The sequence below is a fragment of the Amphiura filiformis genome, chromosome 3, assembly GCF_039555335.1.
Source record: "Amphiura filiformis chromosome 3, Afil_fr2py, whole genome shotgun sequence".
Taxonomy (NCBI): Eukaryota; Metazoa; Echinodermata; class Ophiuroidea; order Amphilepidida; family Amphiuridae; genus Amphiura; species Amphiura filiformis.
In genome coordinates, this window is record NC_092630.1 from 77,629,664 (window position 1) to 77,650,898 (window position 21,235).

Consider the following 21,235-nt stretch of genomic DNA (forward strand, 5'->3'; position numbering starts at 1 on the left):
GACATGGAGAAGTAAGTAAGTGGTTCATAATGTCTGGAATGGACAAAAATTAGTGAATTAATGTAGGTGTGGGAGTGACGTGTTTAAATACGAAGACCAGTGAATGGGGTGTAAATTGAAAAGAAAGGCAGACAAACTGAGATGGGTTAGATCTAGGGTGGATATACACGTAGGCAACTCGAGTGATTAGTGTGTCTGAAACTAACGTTGTTGAAGACTAATAAATTGGATCTAGGACATCGGGACTGCGTTGGCAAGAGAGGTCAGACAAAGCTGAGTGGATTAGATCTGGGTATGGAATGGGTTACAGACAAAACGACTGAGCTATGTGTGGAACTAACGTAGTAAAAGACGAAGACTATGGTGAATAGGTCTGGAATTGGTGAGAGAAACGAGTGAATTAAGAGCGAACCCTTGTGATGTGAGTCTAGGAGTAGCAATGAGATGTAGGTTAGGTCTGGAATGGATAACAGTCAAACGCAGCTACTATTGAATCATGTGCGCAACTCATGTTAAGGCGAGACTAGTGAATTGGCAAGAGAGGTAAGAAAAAGATGAAAAGAAACATGAATGGAATGAAATTGGATTGAAGGAAGAAGTATAACAGGTTTGGTGGTTCCTTGACGAAGTAATGATAGATGAGGATTAAAGAGTTTAAAAATGGTCAATGAGTGCATGTGCACAGTTCAGTGAAGATGTGCAGTGCCGACGATGCGATGGCTATAGAAAGCAGCAGCAGCAGCCAGAGATGAATGACTTCGACGACAAACGCACTGACTGACGACACCATGACTACATGGATGACGGTCTGACTACCTTACCTGCTTATGGGGTGATGGACATGGTGACAATGGAAATGATTTGCTTTCCAATAATTCTGTCGGTAAATTTAGCCGTAAGTTTTCCTTCATTACCTTCATTTTAAACGCTGTCTCACTCTCTGAGTTCAAAAAGGGGATATTATCAAATTGATCAATTCCCGGATCCGAAAGAGGTCGCTCTCTGGTTCTGGTCCTTGTTGCGATGTCATCATTACTATCTGCATCGGATAATCCATTAAACATAATTTCTGGAGGCTTCGCCGGTGGCGTATCATTTGAGTTATGTCCATTGCTTTCTACAATTCGATGATGATTGACAGCAAACTCCGATGATGATAAATCCGATCCACATTTCGGGCACGTATTTATATCCATCAGATTCACTTGAACTTCGGCATTTTCAAACTTTTTCTGACATTGTATTCCTACATCCCGTTGCCATGGGAATCGCGTATCGCTACTCTCCCCAACGATTTCAATTTGCTCATATACTGATCCCTCGTCTGAGTACTTAATATCATCATCGAAACTCGCCTGAGGCACGTGGATATATGTTTCACTCCTCGATCGAGAAGGAGGAGGGGGTGCTGTCCCAGTAGTATGTGCACGTCGCCTAGGTAACGAGCCAAAAGCCGTTGTTGCCATTCTGTTGCTCAGACTTCTGACTTTTGGATGCCGAAATGGCAAATCAAAATGACGGTTGTGTTTTTCTTTCTGACTTCCGTCTATTTTATAATTATTTTCGATTTGAAAGTCCTACTGTCTGTGGAGTTGTTTGTTTCTTCATCTTTTGCATCATGCCATGCGTGTATTTCATAGGATGACGATGATTGCTTGGTTATTCCCGGTGCAAGAGTATTCGGCGGACCCTCTGAAATGAACAAGAAAAACAAACAAAACATTATTGCTAGGTTTATGTTTTTGTCTATGAACATCCGATACTGGAACGTGAATGTTACCAATCAAAATAATGGCAAGATGGTCAGGGGATTTCTTTAAACATGTTAAAAGGTTTGTAGCAGGGACCAATCAATATTCGTGCCGGGATGATATAAGGGGGGAGGCGAGTTTGTTCGTTGAATTATTGTCAATTCTCCCAGTCCCCTCACCTTGCGTAAATGTTGATCGGTCACTTTAGGTATGATGTTAGATAACAAAAAGAATGTGATCATATCATATCATCTAACTCTTTAAAATCCATTATCCTAAATTTACAGTGTTTCCTGCTAAAGGTTGAAATATAAATCCAACACGCATTTGCCCATAGACCATTTGCCACAGTAAATTCGGCGCTTGAACACGCAGGTACAGATAAAGGTATAACAGCAATGAAAGTTTTCCACACTGGATCAGTATTAAAGCCATAATGTACGATCTTATATGAAATTGGTTAATTTTTTTCAAACCTGATTTTTGGCATATCTGTCATGTTTTCACATGTCCCAACTTACACCTAAATGGAATAAGCCACAATTTGTTGTGTTTGTAAGTCAACAGAACTGCGTATTAAACGGCCAAAATAAGCAATTGAGTTTCTTTCACTTTACCTTGTTATTTCGGCTCAAAATGGATAGAACCCCTTCACGACAATTATATTTACTAGCATTATTTCAGCATTTAGAGTATAGAAGAACAAATTTGAAGGAAATCGTACGTTAAGGCTTTAACACGTCTAAATATTCGCTCGTGATATTATTTTCTGTGCAAGTCAAACGTGTAAAATGTCGGAAAGACAAGACATTATAAACACCCAGGAAACATAAACACATTTTAAAAACGTTATTGTAAATATTTTGGGCAAACATTTTTTGCAAAATATTTTTTCAACCCCAAAATAACATTATGTTTAGAATGATTTGTACCAAGTTTTAAAAATTGTTTTTGGAATGTTATTAAAACGTTTTTATACCCTTTATATAACCCGACATTTAAATGTTTTCTGTAAAACATTTTGTGTTTGCTGTGCAGTAAATTACCAACAAATGTTATTTAATGTTATGAAAACGTTTTATACCATTAATGTACCCTTTATATAACCCGACATTTAAACGTTTTCTGACAACCTTTTATAACCTTTTGCGAATGATGTCGAAAACGTTTTGTGTTTGCTGGGCAGGTGAACCCAATGAACATGATGAAAGAAGAAAAACATTTAAAAGGCCAAGTAAAGCAAAATACATCCTTTTTGAAACTATATGCTACAAGCTATAGCTCCGCGGTAGACATGGTAGATGTGTAAAAATGTTGTCACTTAAACTTATACAGGAGCATGGCCCGTTTGACTTTCACGTTTCCTCTACAGTCAAGTACATCCTCAAGTATGAGTTTCGTGTGAAATTAAATTTAGAAGCGGAAAGTGACGTTGACACAACTGGAACCTGATTGCATGCCACGCAGGTCTGATGCAGGCGGTGTGGTGCATATGCGCTCTAGATATCAAAGACGTTGTTTGTAGACCAAGGCGGAGTGTAAACTTATCTCTCGTGGTTCATTTCCTTTAGTTATCCATGTTATCAGAGATGTAAGTCAAACTGTTAATGTTGTGTGGCTGACATTTGAAAGAAACATTTCACGAAACATGACTAAAATATAGGACAAGGTTTAGCTATATAGCAATAATTGTATTACATATTTGCACCGATTCATCATAATTATATATATAGAAACAAATATGGAACAAAGTTAAAACCTGAGATGAATATTCGTCGCAGATTAAAACAAACAGATTTGTTACAATTTTATGTTTGTATTATTTCTACATGTGAAAATGTGGAAATTTGTATTCACGAACCGTTATTACGTCGGATCAATCGTGTCTTATAGCCGAAGCGCGTTCTGTCAGAGAATATGTCTTAAACATCTTCTTTGGTTCTGTTCAACTTTTGAATCTCTAGTACTACATGTACTAGTAGTCCTATTCTCATAATTGAAAATATTCTTTTAACGCGGCAATGTAAGTGTTCCATGCACTGGATCATTAAACTGAATAGAGTTTTACCACGTTTGGATAAACCTGCTCTGTATCTGGTTTTGACAATTAAGACTTTGAATTAGAGTCTTCATCTTTGGTTTTAGTTGTATTTTTGCCTGAATGTTTTATTATGCTTTATATCCCCCCACCAGTCCCAAGTACAGGTGATTTTTAAAAAGTGAAAAAGAAAACTAATCGAAGGCTCGTATCATTCTATTCTGTGACTGTAAATTAAAAGTATTAAATGACAGAAAGACAAGGAATATAAACAGGTTAACCCAGAAAAATATTTAAGAAGGCCAAGTATAAAACAGGACATCCTTTTTGACACAATATACACGCTATAAACCCGCCGGTATTATAATAGATGATGATGTCACGTATATAAAAATGTTGTCACTTAAACTTATACAGGAGCATGGCCCGTTTAACTTTCACGTTTCCTCTACAGTCAAGTGCATCCTCAAGTATGAGTTTCGTGTGAAATTAAATTTAGAAGTGGAAAGTGACGTTGACACAACTGGAACCTGATAATTTGCATGCCACGCAGGTCTGATGCAGGCGGTGTGGTGCATATGCGCTCTAGATATCAGAGACGTTGTTTGTAGACCAAGGCGGAGTGTAAACTTATCTCTCGTGGTTCATTTCCTTTAGTTATCCATGTTATCAGAAGAGGTTTTTCCTACGTGCAAAGTTCTATTTTAATCGTATTTGAGATATAAGTCAAACTGTTAATGTTGTAGTGCTGTACATATATCTCTGTGGCTGACATTTGAAAGAAACATTTCACGAAACTTGGTGAAAGTATAACAAGGTTTAGCTAGCAATAATTGCATTACACATTTGCACCGATTCGTCATAGAAAAATATGGAACAAAGTTAAAACAGATTTGTAACAATTGTATGTTTGTATTATTTCTACATGTGAAAATGTGGAAATTTGTATTCACGAACCGTTACGTCGGGTCGATTGTGTCTTATAGCTTAAGCGCGTTATGTCAGAGAATATATGTCTTCCTTACATCTTCTCTGGTTCCGTTCAACTTTCGAATCTCTGGTAAGTCCTATTCTCGTGTTTGAAAATATTCTTTGTAGCAAGTTATGAATATGCATAAAGGACGATTTATTGTCAGAAATAATTGAGATTTTGCCATATAGATCGACGGAATACTCCATCTCCATGATCTCGTCCGACTCAATGGCGTTTTCAAAATTATTCACCTTTAAATAAAAAATAAACTTGAGGAATAAAGACAAAATATCTAAGAATACTAGAATGAAACCAACGTTACATGCAGGTATAGGTACGTACGAAAATAGGTACAAATAATGCGGCAATGTAAGTTTTCCATACACTGGATCATTAAACTATTTATATTAATAGAGTTTTACCACGTTTGGATTATATTCGAAGGCTCGTAGCATTATATTCTGTGACTGTAAGTTAAAAGTATTAAATGCCAGAAAGATAAATAATATAAACAGGTTAACCCAAGAAAAATATTTAAGAAGGCCAAGTATAAAACATGACACCATTTTTGACACTATATAAACGCTATAGCCCCGCCGGTAGATGATGATGTCACGTATATAAAAATGCTGTCACTTAAACTTATACAAGAGCATGGCCCGTTTGACTTTCACGTTTCCTCTACAGTCAAGTACATCCTCAAGTATGAGTTTCGCGTGAAATTAAATTTAGAAGTGAAAAGTGACGTTGACACAACTGGAACCTGAGTGCATGCCATGCAGGTCTGATGCAGGCGGTGTGGTGCATATGCGCTCTAGATATCAGAGACGTTGTTTGTAGACCAAGGCGGAATGTAAACTTATCTCTTGTGGTTCAGTTCCTTTCATTATTACAAGAGGTCTTTTGCACGTGCGCAGTTTTATTTTAATAGTAATTGGGATGTATTGTCAAACTGTAGGTGATCTCTATGGCTGACTTTGGGAAGATTTTATTTAACAATTCACAAACATAATAAAACATGGCGAAAATACAAAGTTTAGCTAGCAATTGTATTATAATTTGCACCGATTCATCATAATTATGTTGAAAACATATTGAACAAAGTTTAAACACTATATTTGTATTTATTCTAAATGCGAAAATGTGGGAAGTTGCATCTTTTATATCTTTGATGTCACCTGAAACCAATATCATAAAATCCCATCGTCACATAGCGAAACGTTACGTCGGAATGTCGAATCGTGTCTTACAGCCGTCAGAGAAGATGTCTTCCTTACATCTTCTCTGATTCTGTTCAACTTTCGAATCTCTAGTAAATCCTATCCTACATTTGAAAATATGTTTGAAGCAAGTTATATCCGTAAAAGACGCTATAGTGTTATTTTTTGTTTAGATTCCTAGACTGTTTATACCCTATACTGCATACTCCACATCATCCGACTCCATGCCGTCTTCACAAGTGATTATCATTCATTCGAATAGTCATTTTAGTGATATGAAGATCATAATTTATGAATTCGAAATTGTCGACATCCATTCAGAATATTCCACGTACATTTATCTCAGATTGTTTCATTTTAACAATTTTCATTACATTGCATTTTGTACTTCAGATCGTCTTCTGGGAGTCTTTTAGAAGTGTTTCTGGTCCATTTTGGACGCCAACAATAGAAATATGCAAATTATATCTATTCAATTCAACTTGTTTGGTGCATATTTTCTTCGCGATTGTATGAGCAGGCATGTTAAGTGATAATACTTAAAATACTTCTAAAATTCATTTGGATTTTGCCATTTAATGGTTCTGATTCGTCAACGTAGTATGATTACGATTGATTACGATTACACAATATTCATGTATTAAGATATACAGGTTTGATGAGCTTTGAAAGAAGACGCCTAAACAAGCTTCGGGTTCCCCTTTCGTGGATCTACCGACTAAATATCCCCAGTAATAAATTTCTTGTCACCAAGATGCAAAATCATCAAAACTGTAACTTTTTGCTCCTCAGACAACTTGGGACGCCATGTATAGCTAAAAGCTAATCGTCACCCTGCTACGATATGTCCTAACTCATTTTTTTTTAATTTTGAGAACAAGTACATGGTTCAAGCATGCATAAGTTACGTAATCAACCTAATCATTTCTTATTATTCCTTTTAATTGGTCGCATATCATTTGTTCTTGTGCAAAGATTGGTGAATAAATATGTTTAATAATGCATGCTTGGATCATATTTTGAACTTGTTCTAAAAATTACAAAAAATGACTTTAGCAATTATCGTAGCAGGTTGACGCAATAGAGATGGTCTATGGGAAAAGACGCGAGTTCACGACCTGTAAAAAGGCATGTTATATAACGACGAAATTGTAATGAGATACGGTATCTCACCTGTTCCAAAGTAAAGGGAGGATTGGGGATGCATGGTACAGAATACTGTCAGCAGATGTATCAAAGTTTTCCATATAAAGCTTCATAATGTCTTCGCAGTTTCATCAATATTATATATCAATAGTTCATTCACATGCATGTCATCATAGATTGTCATGTATGTGTATAAACAGGACTTATAACATTCCAATTATAATGTATCAAAACAAACCACTTACTACGAGATCCTTGGCTCCCATCATCATGATCAATTCCAGATTCAAACCTTGAAATTATGTCTAGTAAACTACTTTTTAGTGTGTTCTCGTCCATTTTGTCCGTTGTCGACGACATTTCATCTTTCATGTCATGCATATATAATCTCAAATATTTCATTCCACCACGGACAAAATACAATGAGCTAAGACTTCTTCTCTTTCAATCATGACAGAAAATCGACAAATATATCCATTAACATTATATGAAACAGACCAACTATCCATGTTCAATAATGATAACTGAATTAATAATGAGTCTTGCTTACGTGCCATGCATGATCAACCATAGCGTCCACAAATTCTGCATGAGACCATGCGGACGTTCTATCTTGATTTTGTGATAGTATCTTGATTGAGCTGTCTTGGTGTACTCATCCCCGGGTACTCATGGTGTAATCGATGCAAGATTTCGATCAAATTGATCAAATAAGCACATCAATCATAATAAAAAAATTTAATACGGGTGTTTTGATATTGTAATCTTCAGGTGGCGGTAATTTACTTTTGACTACATTTTGTGAATTTTCCCTCGGGGTTTCCCTACATGTATAGATAGCCCGCGTTTTTCTATAAATAGGCAAGAAACTTGAAAGTACATCAGGCCAAAAAAAGGTGTGTCTCAAACATTTTCCAATATAGCTGTGCTTTTCAGCATGTTTACCAGGGCACTTGACCATGTTGACAGAAACTCCCTTTTTGTAATATCCAGACGTATAATAGATGAGACCTGAGTGTCATCAATGCCATAATATGACGTTACATGGAAAACAGTGGCATGATCGACGGGAATTATAGAAATAAACATAATGTTTCACCACGCAGGTCCGCCGTCACAAACAATAAAGGAGACAAGTAGAAAAGTGATCCCTCCTGGGAATCGAACAGTCCGATTCCCAGGAGGGATCACTTGTCTCCTTTATTGTTTGCGACGGCGAACCTGGTGGAAAATTATGTTTATTTACTTTTATTATATGATATTCCCGTCGATCATGCATGATGCCACTGTTTTTTCACGGCAGTGAAATAATGCTACTTTCCTCCACATCTCATATGCATAGTTTATTCCTCTCATGTCCTGTGTCTTGAATAGCTAGTGTAGCCAACCAACACTCTGGTTAAGAGGCCAGGAAATAATTCCTAATATCTCATACCCTTGCCTTTATCTAATCCTGTCCCACATGACAAGTACTCTTTAGCCCTTAAATATGGCAGAGAGTCTGTTCAGTGTAGGAAATTTTTAGCCTTTTTTTATAAACATGTTTGCAATTGGCTTATATCCATCACATGCTGACAATACACAAAACTGATTGGTTAATCAAAGCTAGGTAGGCAGGTCATGGTCAGTATACTGAATGTTTACTTTGTGATTAGGCCTATAGAAACTATGCAGCAAGCTACAATGGGCGATTTACTTCAGAAAAAGTTCAATATAACTACATTGCACAAAACTAAGTCCATTATCTGTAGTTAATTGAATGTTTATTGACTCTTGTAATAACCCAGCAATGTGTGTATAAACCTGTATAATATATTTCTGTTACAAAATAAGAATTGGTGTTCATAAAAGCAGGGCTATGAGACAAATATCCCTGACAAAGGCCAGCAAGACCACAATGACTGTGTAATTTGTTTACTTTAGTGATGAGGCATCCTGCATCTGTACAGAAACAAATTTAAGATATTGCCAACATGCAATAATAGTGGACATTTTGTTTCCTGTAGGTGGCTTAAAAACCTAAATGCAAAATGAGGTTTAAACAAAATGGTCACCAGAGTCAAGTCATTATTAAGCCTCATATCACGTATTTCTTTTCGTAAGTGCAGAGTAGGTTAGATATGAATTAAATGTTAGACCAAAGTAGCTCAAAGTACTATACACCTGATCAGTGAACTTGTCTTTTTTAAAGACAAATTCTTGTTCCATGTAATATTTCCTCACAGGGAGGATGGCAATTTACGGTATTTCTTGCATTTAGGGTCCTACCGCTTATGGGTTAGAATTTCAACCAGCCTAATCGTGAAGCTCCCGTGGCCGAGTAGTTAAGGCACAGATCTCGTAAACCTGAAGTCCCGGGTTCGATTCTTATTTTTTTAAGTAGCAGTATTTATCTGGTTCCAACCTTCAATGACAATTTAGGGGCCATAACTTCTTTTTAAAAAATCGGGATATTATCCGGTGAATGGCATAATAAGACGTCCTATAATAGATGAGACCTAAGTGTCATAAATGGCATAATAAAGTTGATATATTTTTACATAATCAGACATTACAAGGTATGCAAAAATTATGCTAAAAGCATGTTAGGTATTTCTTCTGTGACACGTGAAATATTCGACTCCGTTTCTGATCTTATTGAGAAGAGAAAAAAACGTCGGTTATACACCATGGATGACACTTAACACATATCGAGCATGAAGACAAGTCAAATACTTAAAGTTTGAACCATTACCACCTCCAAACTCAAATTTGGGAGGCTAATTCTCACTAACTTTGCCGTGTTAGCGGGCGTGTTAGCTACCATACCCTAATGAACTCGATTAACCCGACTCATTCTAATGTCACCCCATAGGTAGTAAATATTTCTTGATAGCAACACATTTGTTGTCCTACTTTCACTCATGACATAATGAATATTTAGGAAAAAGTAATTGTATTAAATGTGTATCATAAGGTTTGATAATGAATTAATAAATTTATTCGCTGTTGGTCAACAACCAGGGTAAATGACCGGAAATGTCTTCATAAACAAACTGTATTTATACCTGATATTTCTAGCATTCTTTCTGTCTGATTTTGTTCAATATTATTAGGACTAGACTATACGTAAATCGTTTCTACGAGAATTACGCGCTTCGCGCTAAACTTTTCTATTTTACATCATTTTATCCCAAATCAAGGTGCTTATCGCGCCGGACTAAAAAAAAAGTGAATTGCATTTGTTTTTATTATGATATTCATCTTTTTTTACGTTGTGGGGCGAGTCTTTTTTTTCTTTCACTCAAGATGGTGCGATAAATCTGTTTTTCTATCAAAAACTCCATAACTCCGACCCGTTGAAATCTAATGATGCGTCCTTAAGATATTTACATTCATGCACCATCAAGATTTGTATACGGATGGCTGACGAAGCTTTGATAATTTGAATATGGCTTACTCTGGAACACTGCAACTCCAGACAAGACAAAAAATGTTGTTAAGGGGCTACACCCCTTGATAAATTTGTGACTATTTTTGCATTTTTCTCAAAAATAATAACACACTGGTTTCAAAAAACTTATGTACATGTATATTATAGAGACAAGGAATCCAGTTACTACATAGGAATCTCAGTGACTCAAGACAAGCGGTACGTTATTTATAATAAGAAAAGAGGTACCGCTAGAATGTACCTGATTTCTAACACATAATGAACCACTTGTCTTGAATCACTGAAATTTCAGTGAAGTAATTGGATTCCTTGCCCCTATAATATACATAACCTCTGTTACCGGTATACCAGAGTGTAGCTATTTTTTGAGAAAAATGCAAAATTAGTCACAAAATCTATCAGATGGTGCAGTACCACCTTAAAATAATAAAAAGACAGCTAAATACTAACAAATTAAAGAGGGTATTCATGGCGCACATGGGTTTAAAAACCCATGAATGGAAAAGTCAAAGGTACATGTCCCACAGAATTAATAATTTAATCTACATGTATGGTTATTCAATGGGTTTTAGATGCTTGATTCCAGAGGGGTGTTGCTTAATAACAGAAACAGCATGCAGAAAATAATTACTCGAAGCGTACTTTTTAAACCACTAGACCACGAACCTATGATCTGAAAAATGTGTTGAAATTAATCCTTGATATATTTGGTAAAATAAATCAATGCTCACTCTGCTATGCCCTGTTACCCTGATTACGCAATGATATACAACAATAACTACAAAAACAATAACAACAACAACATACAATGTTAAATAAATTTAAAGCCTGATTACCTTTTTAAAATAACCGAGTGGGAGTGTTTTCAATGAAATATTTTTTGTGTCAAAATTGAAGCATCATATGTATAAAAGAATATTTGAATATTAACTGTACATCATATATAATGATTCGTGATACCCAATCAAGATACAGTTTATGTGGTTTATGAGGCAGAGAATTTTATTTCAATTTTATATACGCCAAAATATTTGATGGTGAAGATTGTATGTAAAATGTACGTAGGTCCTTACTAAAGATTACTGTTTCGTCTTTATGGGAATCTAATATTTTAATATCTGAAAGAAACTTTGGGGACCTATGTGTTCTTTTACTATAAATTGCAAAAATCCAAACCGTCTTACAAGAAAAATGTATGTACTATAGGTGAAGCTCCGTGAGTTATGCGCGATTACGTTTTATTCACAGCATTATTCCGAGCATTGCACATTATTTTTTTCATAATATACAATGTAATTCAAATTATGGGTTTCCTTCTTATTTCCAAAGTCTGGTTTATCGATAAAATGAAAATGTCTTCCCAAAAACATCTGTATTCGTTGGAGTTTTCAGATACGGTGACTTAACAAGAATTGTTTTCTGTAACCTCTGTCATTTAAAAAAATTCCTTGTAATATACTTCTCATTTAGTTTGTATTCAACAAGCAAAACGTAATAACAAATTGAAAATGAATGTGTATTAGTAGTAATAGACCTAGGCCCTATACACCCTCTCAGACCCATCCACACAATAAATAAATAAATAAATAAATAAATAAATAAATAAATAAATAAATAAATAAATAAATAAATAAATAAATAAATAAATAAATAAATAAATAAATAAATAAATAAATAAATAAATAAATAAATAAATAAATAAATAAATAAATAAATAAATAAATAAATAAATAAATAAGCAAGCAAAAATGCACTTATACAAGCTATAGGCCTTAACCTTAGTTCATCTTCACATAGTGGGGTTTCAACACAATCATATTGCTATGCCAAACAACACTTCCTGATGCGGATGGTCGAATATAATTTTTCGAATATATCTCAGCGCATCTACAATTATGTACCGGTAATTATAAGAACTTGAACATTCGTCCCATTTTAATGCACTGTATAAGAATTGATTCAGAAAAGTTGAACAATGGTACGCGACGTTATACAGCTTTTTAAAAAAAAGACCAAATCTGTACAGAATTAAGTGTTTATTACCAGGTTTATTAAAGTGGAGGTTGAAAACTTGTTGGGTCTGACAATATTTTCACATTTATCGCTACTTCGTCAAATATTGAATAAAACACGTGGTCCAAGTTAAAGACCCATTCAGTGATCCCAGTGCAAGTGTAAAAAAATAAAATTGTTTATAAATTGCTTAAATGTGAAGGATAAGTCATTCAAATTGTCATTTGGTATTTTTGAAATGACAAATTTGACAAAAAACGAAGAAAACAGCAGTACTGACGAAGTTGAAGCCCCATTCAAATACAAGTATATAGCTAATTTAGATACTGTCAGTATCTAAATTACAGATTCGTGTAAAATGTGTTATTTTGTCTTAAATACACGGCTTTTGGCTGAACCACTCGCAGGCTATGTTAGCACATCTATGACAATGACAAACGTACCAAAATCTGCATTTTGATGATTTTTACGATCGTCCGGATGAGCAAATCACTGAATGGGCCTTTAATTGAACGCACAATAGCTTTATAACTACTTTGACATTCGACTCTATACACATTTTTCTGTTAAAGACAACACAAAATTGAAATAATTAATATTACTCTGTGTTTGTCAATACTTTTGTACCGTCAATACATACCCTCTAGCGATTTTGTTGGCAATTGTATATGGTGAATATCAGAGGATGCATCCCACGGCTTGTCTAGTCCTAAAATCCGTATGAAATCCTCTCGGAAAGTTTCCATTTTAGCAATTTCTTTTATTTTGACACGTATCACAAGTAATATTAAACTAGGATGTCAGGTGTTGCTGGTCCGTCTTATTTAACATTGTCCTGTTATCACTGTCATAAGCAAAACTGTGTATACCACGTATACGAGGCCCTTACATATATCGAGACACAAGATCGGATCAATTACAATTTCTTTGTTGCCAAGTCAAAAGATTTATACAAAATGATTGAATAATAGGACTTATGGGATCATAAAGACCTATAGATATATTAATTGATCCGTACCATATTTGGTAAATCGCATCAAATGCAGAATGGCATTATGAGTATGATGTTTCATAGTCGCATAATCTTTTGACATGTTTGAGAGGGCGAAAAGGTCGTGTCAGACATGAAAATGGGGTAAACACTTAAAATCTTTGATCTTAACATACTTCAGGACATGGCAAACATTAGCAACAATCAAAGGAGACAGAGAAAGAATCGCTTTAATATTCTTTTTATTCAAGGATCAGACCAATATAAGAACAGCCGGTAAACTTAGCAGGCGTCACGAAATCAAATATAGAAAAAATACAATAAATCGTTAAAGGCTGTGTATGGTACCACTATAGTAAACTATAGAATTAATATATTTTCAAAACGGTATACATGTTGTATTCAATTAATCGATTATTGACATAGTTAAAGACTTAAAATCTTACCCAGTTTAATTGTTTTCTTTATCAGAATCCGTTCGCAGACTCATTTTTCTTTAAAGTCAGATAAAGTCAGAAAAAAATATCATTCTGCTTAACTGTCATCATCATTGTTGTCGTTGTCATCATCATCAAGATCATCACTTTCATCATCATCATCATCATCATCATCATCATCATCATCATCATCATCATCATCATCATCATCACCATCATCAGTTTATGTCATTTTTATAATGATAAACATGATCAGATTAAGTGGATCGAAACAGACGCGAAATTATTCAGATTTTGTACTTTTTATATTAACACAATGTATAACTGTGCACCAGCTTTTCGTGAACTGTCAAGTATTTGAAGACCATACACTTTTATCATGATAATACGTAATGGTTCATGACTTTTTGTGTGCTCTCTGGAATAAAACACCTTTAAGCAACCAACCGAAATGTCTTTTGATAATATTAAACAGGTTATTCAAACAACGTCCTGTCTGCCTTGTCTACGTTATCACGGTTATCGAATGTATATAGTTATGTTCAGAATAAAATATTAGGACCTGCAGTCAAGAGAGCACCTGTTGTGCGCAAAATGTCAAGAATCAGTATGCTCACGTTGAAGCTTATATATTATATATGGTATATAAAAATGATCTATGGCTGTAACAAAATATTCCAAGCCACTAACTATATATATTTAATATATTAAGTACTTGTATGTAAAATCAGCAAACGCAGGGGCGGATTTAGGGGGGGGGGCGCAGCCGGCGCGCGCCCCTCTATTTTTTGACCAGCAAAGGGCGCCGGTAACTTAAAAATACAAAAATGGTAAGAAATTTCGAGGGTGTAACCCCCTTTAACACATTTTTTTCGTCGTCGACCAAAAGGCGCCCCCTTGATCAAAAATTCCCGGATCCGACCCTGAAACGTCTTTATAGTTATTTTCTGCAGAACAATCACAATATTACATTGTACTTACTACCTACAGGGATATCCCCTGGACAGAATATAATGTAAAATTGGTTGGTATGTCATGATTTGATTTGATTATGTCAGGCGGATTTATCCGCCTGATATACTGTGAAGCTCTCAAATCTTCTTCTTTCTTTCTTTCTTTCTTTCTTCTTTAGTAGAACCAAAAATTGCTACTAGTGCCAGACGCTTGCACCAATTTTGACCAAACTTGGCCACAAGAAGCACTGACCCAAGCTTAATATAACTTCTACACGGATAGGGGTCAAAGGTCACATAAGGGTTATTAGGGGTCATTTTGTGAAAATCTTAAAAATGCTACTGCTCCTTTAAATGACATGCTATGACCACCAAACATGGTCAGCAAGAACCGCTGGCCCAAGCTTCAAATAAGTTGTACCACAGATTGGGGTCAAAGTTCATGTAAGGCTTGATAGGGGTCATTTTGTGAAAATATTTGTGTGAAATGTAATGAAGCAGCTATCATTAGAGGCAGCAATTTGGTAGATAACTTAGGCAGGGAGACAGCTTGTCTGCTGTTTTGAGAATGAGAGATGAGCATAGTAAATATTTTGAAAGTCTCAACATATTAAATCTTAACCACAGTCTAGACCAAACTGAACATGTCAGAGATTGTCTAGTGTAAGGGCAGTGGTGTGGTTTTGGGAAGATAGCTGACAGTGGATCTCACATAAGATTTTCTTTTTTTTTTGGGGGGGGAGCTATTTGCTATTTGGACCAAGTAATAGGCACGGGGAACTGTGTTAGGAAGGCACTTTTGCTTGGTTATATGGGAAAGTGCGGGAGGGCAGCGTGGGTAGGGGAGGAGGGGGAGTCAGGTCAAATTCAAAGTTAATCCGATGGGGCTGTAACTCCGAGAAAATGATCACTGACAATTGAGGAATATGAAATTGCAAAGGTCATCTGAGGTCAAAGGTCAGGTCAAATTTAAAGTTGCTCCAATTGGCCAGTAACTCAGGGAAAACAATCCCTGACACTTAAGGAGTATAAATCCATAAAGGTCATCTGAGGTCAAAGGTCAGGTCAAATTTAAAGTTGCTCCGATTGAGCTGCAACTCAGGACAAATGATCCTCGACACTTCAGGCGTATAAAACCGCAAAGGTCATCCAAGGTTAAAGGTCAGGTCAAATTTAAAGTTACTCCGATCAGCGTGTAACTTCGGGAACAAAATCCCTAATACCTCAGGAGTATAATACTGCAAAGGTCACCCGAGGTCAAAGGTCAGGTCAAATTTAAAGTTGCTCCAATCGAGCTGTAACTTGCGGAAAATGATCCTTGACACTTAGGGAGTATAGCATGAGTTTACCCGAGGTCTAAGGTCAAACGATGCTAATCAGAATCAATCACCGCCTGACATTTGTGGCTCGTGAGCCACAGTAGCTCTAGTTTTATTTGGTACTATAAGAAACATACAAATTACACTACATATACAGTATTATTATAACAAAATAAAATAAATTGCACATCAAAATTGTATAACGAAATTACAAATCAACACAAGTACCAAGGATAGCCCAAAAAGCCTTGGGAAAAGCTTATTTCCATTGGGGCCCTTCACAAGCAAGAGAAAATATAGGAACAAACTGCCATACAAAAACAAGAACAGAGACAACGTGCACAAAGGACGCAAAAAGCAGATATGTGAGACCAGCTCAAACTCTAAAATTAAATGGACCCTTGATCAGCTAAAAACTGTTTGACAGATTGTTTGTACAATTTAAAATCATTGATGTTCTTGATTTCATTTGGCAGTGAGTTCCAATGATGAATTGCACTATTAAAGAAAGTGAGGCTATTTTGGCCCTTGGAGTGAGGAACCTTAAAGTTGAATGGACTACCCCTGGTACTGTAATTATGAAGAGATGATACTCTAGTAAAATGCATTTTCATATATTCAGGACAACAGTTATGGAAAATTTTAAAAACATGACTAAGTTTTAATTGAATTACTCTGTCTTGACTTGATAGCATACCCACCATATCCAATTCTTTCTGCCCAATATGAGTACGTGGCCCCACATCCAAAATAAAACGAACGATCTTGTTTTTCATAATTTGTAATTTGTTTTTGTAGTTTTTAGATAACCCTGTATACCATGAAGAACATGCATAATCGAAATGACAAAGAATTAAAGCTGAACACAGTGTCTTGCGTGTTTTCATGCATAAAAAGTCTGCATGTCTGTACAAGAATTTGAGTCTCCCGCTTGCTTTTTTGATAATATTAGAAGCAATTGATTCACCGGAAAGAGTATTATCGAGGATGACCCCTAAATATTTCACAGACAGAGAGGTATTAATTAGCTCCCCATTGCAAGCAACATTAAAACTATCAACTGAATTTAGCTTCCTTTTGGTACCAAATAATATGGCCTCAGTTTTACCAAGATGAAGGGAGAGCTTATTATCTATCATCCATTGCCTGCAAGAGTCTAATTCGAGACTCAGTTTATCAGCGATCTTTTGGGGATCTTTATCAGAAACAAGCAAGACACTGTCATCAGCGTATAAAAGTGATTTGCAGTCGACACTGGTGGGCATGTCATTCACATAGCAGAGAAAGAGAGTGGACCAAGGATACTGCCTTGCGGAACTCCACAGGAAATATCAAGTGGGGCAGAATCAACCTGGTTAACATTGACGATTTGCCTCCTACCAATTAAATAAGATTTAAACCACTCAACCGAGGACACTCCCAAGGCCTCTAATTTTTTCAAAAGAATGACATGGTCAACAGTGTCGAAAGCCTTTTGCAGATCAATCAAAACCATACCAGTAAAATTGCCAGAAGCGGTCTGACTATGAATATAGTCAGTAAGGTGAGGCAAACATGTGTCCGTTGAGAAAAGCCCCTAAATCCAGACTGGAAGCTGTAAAGGATGTTATTCTTTGTTAAGTAGTTCTCAAGCTGGACATAGACGGCCCTCTCAAGGATCTTGGAAGTGACACTAAGAATGCTCACAGGACGATAGTTACCAACTTCTGTTCTTACATTTTTCTTAAAAAGTGGTTTAACACGAGCCATTTTAAAATCGGTTGGAACTGAACTTGAACTGATAGATAAATTGATAATGTGCGTTAAATGATCTTTGATGACTAAGGCTCCATCCCTAAGAAATCTTGCTGGGATACCATCGAGCCCAGTACTTTTAGATGTGTACTATGAACAACGTTCTTTAAAAACAAAATCAGAAGTGATGGATGAGAGTCTAAAACTGTTTGGTTTCACATCCTTTTCTTTATAAAAATTTTTAAAAACTTCAGACTCAGTCGAAAAAAGACCTTTCGATGGTGGGAGATCTTTCACTAGGTTGCCAGCAACGGTAGTGTAAAAATCATTAAAACAATTGGCGACTTTTTTAGAATTAAAACACTTCTCACCATTCACAGTTAAAACAATTTGAGAATGATCTTTACCTTTGGAGCTGTAGCCAAGAGATTTAAATTGTTTCCAAAGACCTTTAGGATTGTTTTTGTTTTCTTCAATTTTGTTAGAAAAATATGAAGCTTTGGCCTTCTTAATATCCCGTTGAATTTGATTTCTGATTTTACAGAACTTTGTGTAAACCTCAGAATTGTTATCATGTTTAAAATTGTGCAAAAGCTTATCTCTTGTACGGATGTTATCCAAGATGTCATTATTCATCCATGGTTCGGTTTTATTTTTTATTCGAACCTCTTTGACAGGAGCTATTTTGTCAATGACACTCAACAAGTTGATTTTAAATACATTCCAAGCAGAATCCACATCACTGCAATAAACATGTGACCAGTCAGTATCAGTCAGTGCAACCAGCAGATCATCTTTGCTGTAATTCTTAAGAGAACGCACGTTGACCACGTTGTGTTTATTGAACTTCACCTTCTTTGTCTTTCTAGTGCAATAAATAAGAAACTGATGATCACTGATGCCTACACCGACTGTACCTGATTGGGTGATATTGTCAAGGTTATTACAGATGACATGGTCCAGAATAGAAGATCTTGTTTTACACACTCTAGTTGGGGAATCAATAACTTGTTTACAATCAAACATTTGCAACACATGTTTCATTTTTGACAAAAGATAGTCTTGTTTTAAGGCATAATCGACATTAAAATCACCAAGTATAATGAGTTCCAAATCAGATTGAATTCTAGACAAAGTGTCTTCAAATATGTCAAAAAGTGAGAGTTAGTTTGAGGGCGGTAGCAAGCCCCTACAACAATTGGTTTTGTTTTGGGGAACAATAATTCAGCCCAAATCGATTCGATCTGATCATTGCAAAGATCTAATCTTGCATTAAAGGCAATGCTATCTTTAATGTACAAACACACTCCCCTCCATGTCTATTTCTGTCATTACGAAGAACATTAAAGCCTTCTATTTCAATTTCAGAGTCTGTAACAGAATCATCAATCCATGTTTCGGATATTGCAATTATTGAAGCTCTAGTTTTGTTTACAATAATTTTCAATTCAGAAAGTTTAGGTAGCAGTGATTGAGTATTTATATGAATAAAATGTAGACCCCTTGATTTAAAACAGTCAAACTTGTCTTCATCTGCATCGTAAATTGGCGAGTGCCTTCCATCATTTGATACTTCAGGACTTGCAAGCTGTTCTGGATCTGTGGTCCCCAATTCAGGAATGTCATTCCGCCGATGGTTAATAGTTCTATTTGAAAAACTTTGATCTTGTCTAATACCACCACGGAACCCCCGATGAGTAGACTGCTTACCCTGAATACCAAGTCCTTTGATTGTAGCCCAGACGGTAGAGGACACAGGCAATTTGGAACATTTTGAGCCTATGTGAAATAATTCAGATCTGCTATATTTACTGTTTTCATCAGATGATGATGAAGGACCAGGGTTCAGTTCTATATCGCCACAGATAAGCAGATCAAGTTGGAATGAAGCTGTGGTGTTTGGATACAGTTGAACACGGGAAGTTAGGAACTTATTGTGATTAAAAGTTTTTCCAGTCACATTTGGTCTATAGCTATACTGAAGTTGTGTCTCTGTTGTAAACCTCTGATCAGCTTGCAAACATGTAAACAAAACAAGCAACCAGAGATACTTGAAATCAGTTACTATAATTCCCATTGCAAAGATGATAACATAATCAATAATTCATTGATTTTACTCCACAAGTACTTGGTACACCTAGTTGGTACAGGAGATTAGGTTAGGTTGACTGAGCAGGTAGAGTAGCTGTCCACACACACACTAGTAGTATGTAATACAGTTTTAGAATACAAGAAATCCAAGAAATTTTACCTCAAAATTGTCCAAAATGAAGACAAATACATAGTTCAGTCTTAAAACTTAAAGTACATACAAATTTCCCAAAGCAAATATGAAAGAGTTTAGCATCATCCAAGGCATTCGGAGGCATATGGAGAGATGTATAAATCAAATTGAGTAGCACTTCTTTGACGTTTTTAGCAAAGAAAATACTTTCTTGACTTTTAAAATGTAAAAGTGAATAGCACTTGGGTCGGGGAATAAACAGTACATTATGTTTAAACATACTAAAATAATCACTTGTGCAGACAATGACATGATGGAAATGGCAATCATGCATAATATATTTGTCAAGAAACCAATAGGCTATTGATTTAATCAAACTTACACAATCACAGCCAAATTTCAGATTAAAACATTTACAATAATTCGATAACACACCTTACTTCTGTAAATAATCAATTGCGTAATAACTTCTATTATGAGAATATCACCATAGTAAACCTAAAAAAATTTCATATCAAAAACAGAGCCAATAGGAGATTCTCTGTATATTCCATGTAATACTGTGCGTCTTGGAATGGGGTGTGTGCTCTCAATCTGTAACAGCAGTCAATCTCTGCATGGATTATAGCTTTAGCTTTACCAATCAGTTCAATGAACCACAGTGCTTTCTACCGAAGATAGTAATGCTATATAGCTGCATATCGAACAATATTATTATTGTTGCTGAGAAAATATTCTGTTTTGACTGTGCTGAAAAAGCCCAATACTCCATGAAGGTCGGGAATATCAGACGGAAAATATTGATTCATTGAGAGTTTGTATTTCAAATTCTAATTATTTGTAGAAATTATCATAACTGTTAATAGTTATTTGTTTAGATTACTTGGTTTTTCTGAATCACAACATCGGTTTTAAGAAACTAATTGCACGTGCCCTACATGCTATATAACCAACCTATATTATGATATACATTAACCATCCCTTGCCGTTTTGGTAAACATCA

At 35.6% G+C, this 21,235-nt stretch overlaps 2 protein-coding genes across 9 annotated transcripts in view; both read right to left on the minus strand.

Annotated features, from left to right (window-relative positions):
* LOC140149179 (uncharacterized) overlaps positions 1-1,577 on the minus strand; it is a 55,821-nt gene extending 54,244 nt beyond the window's left edge. For 3 of the 4 annotated variants that reach the window (XM_072171384.1, XM_072171381.1, XM_072171380.1), the window contains exon 1: positions 822-1,577. In XM_072171384.1, the coding sequence (XP_072027485.1) occupies positions 822-1,466 (645 nt within the window). In that variant the 5' untranslated portion in view covers positions 1,467-1,577. The remainder of the gene's footprint in view (positions 1-821) is intronic. The other variant, XM_072171383.1, reaches the window with a different exon arrangement.
* Positions 1,547-21,235, minus strand: part of LOC140149180 (uncharacterized) — a 123,274-nt gene continuing 103,585 nt past the window's right edge. Inside the window, exons 1-2 of one of the 5 annotated variants that reach the window (XR_011858560.1) lie at positions 13,215-13,412; positions 1,603-1,692 (exon numbers count right to left, since the gene is read on the minus strand). Coding sequence is in view for 1 of the 5 variants with exons in the window: in XM_072171385.1 (XP_072027486.1) it covers positions 1,547-1,692 (146 nt within the window). In the remaining 4 variants the exon portion in view is untranslated. Of the gene's footprint in view, positions 1,693-13,214; positions 13,413-21,235 lie in introns of those variants that run through there. The other 4 variants (XM_072171385.1, XR_011858561.1, XR_011858562.1 and 1 more) reach the window with 4 other exon arrangements.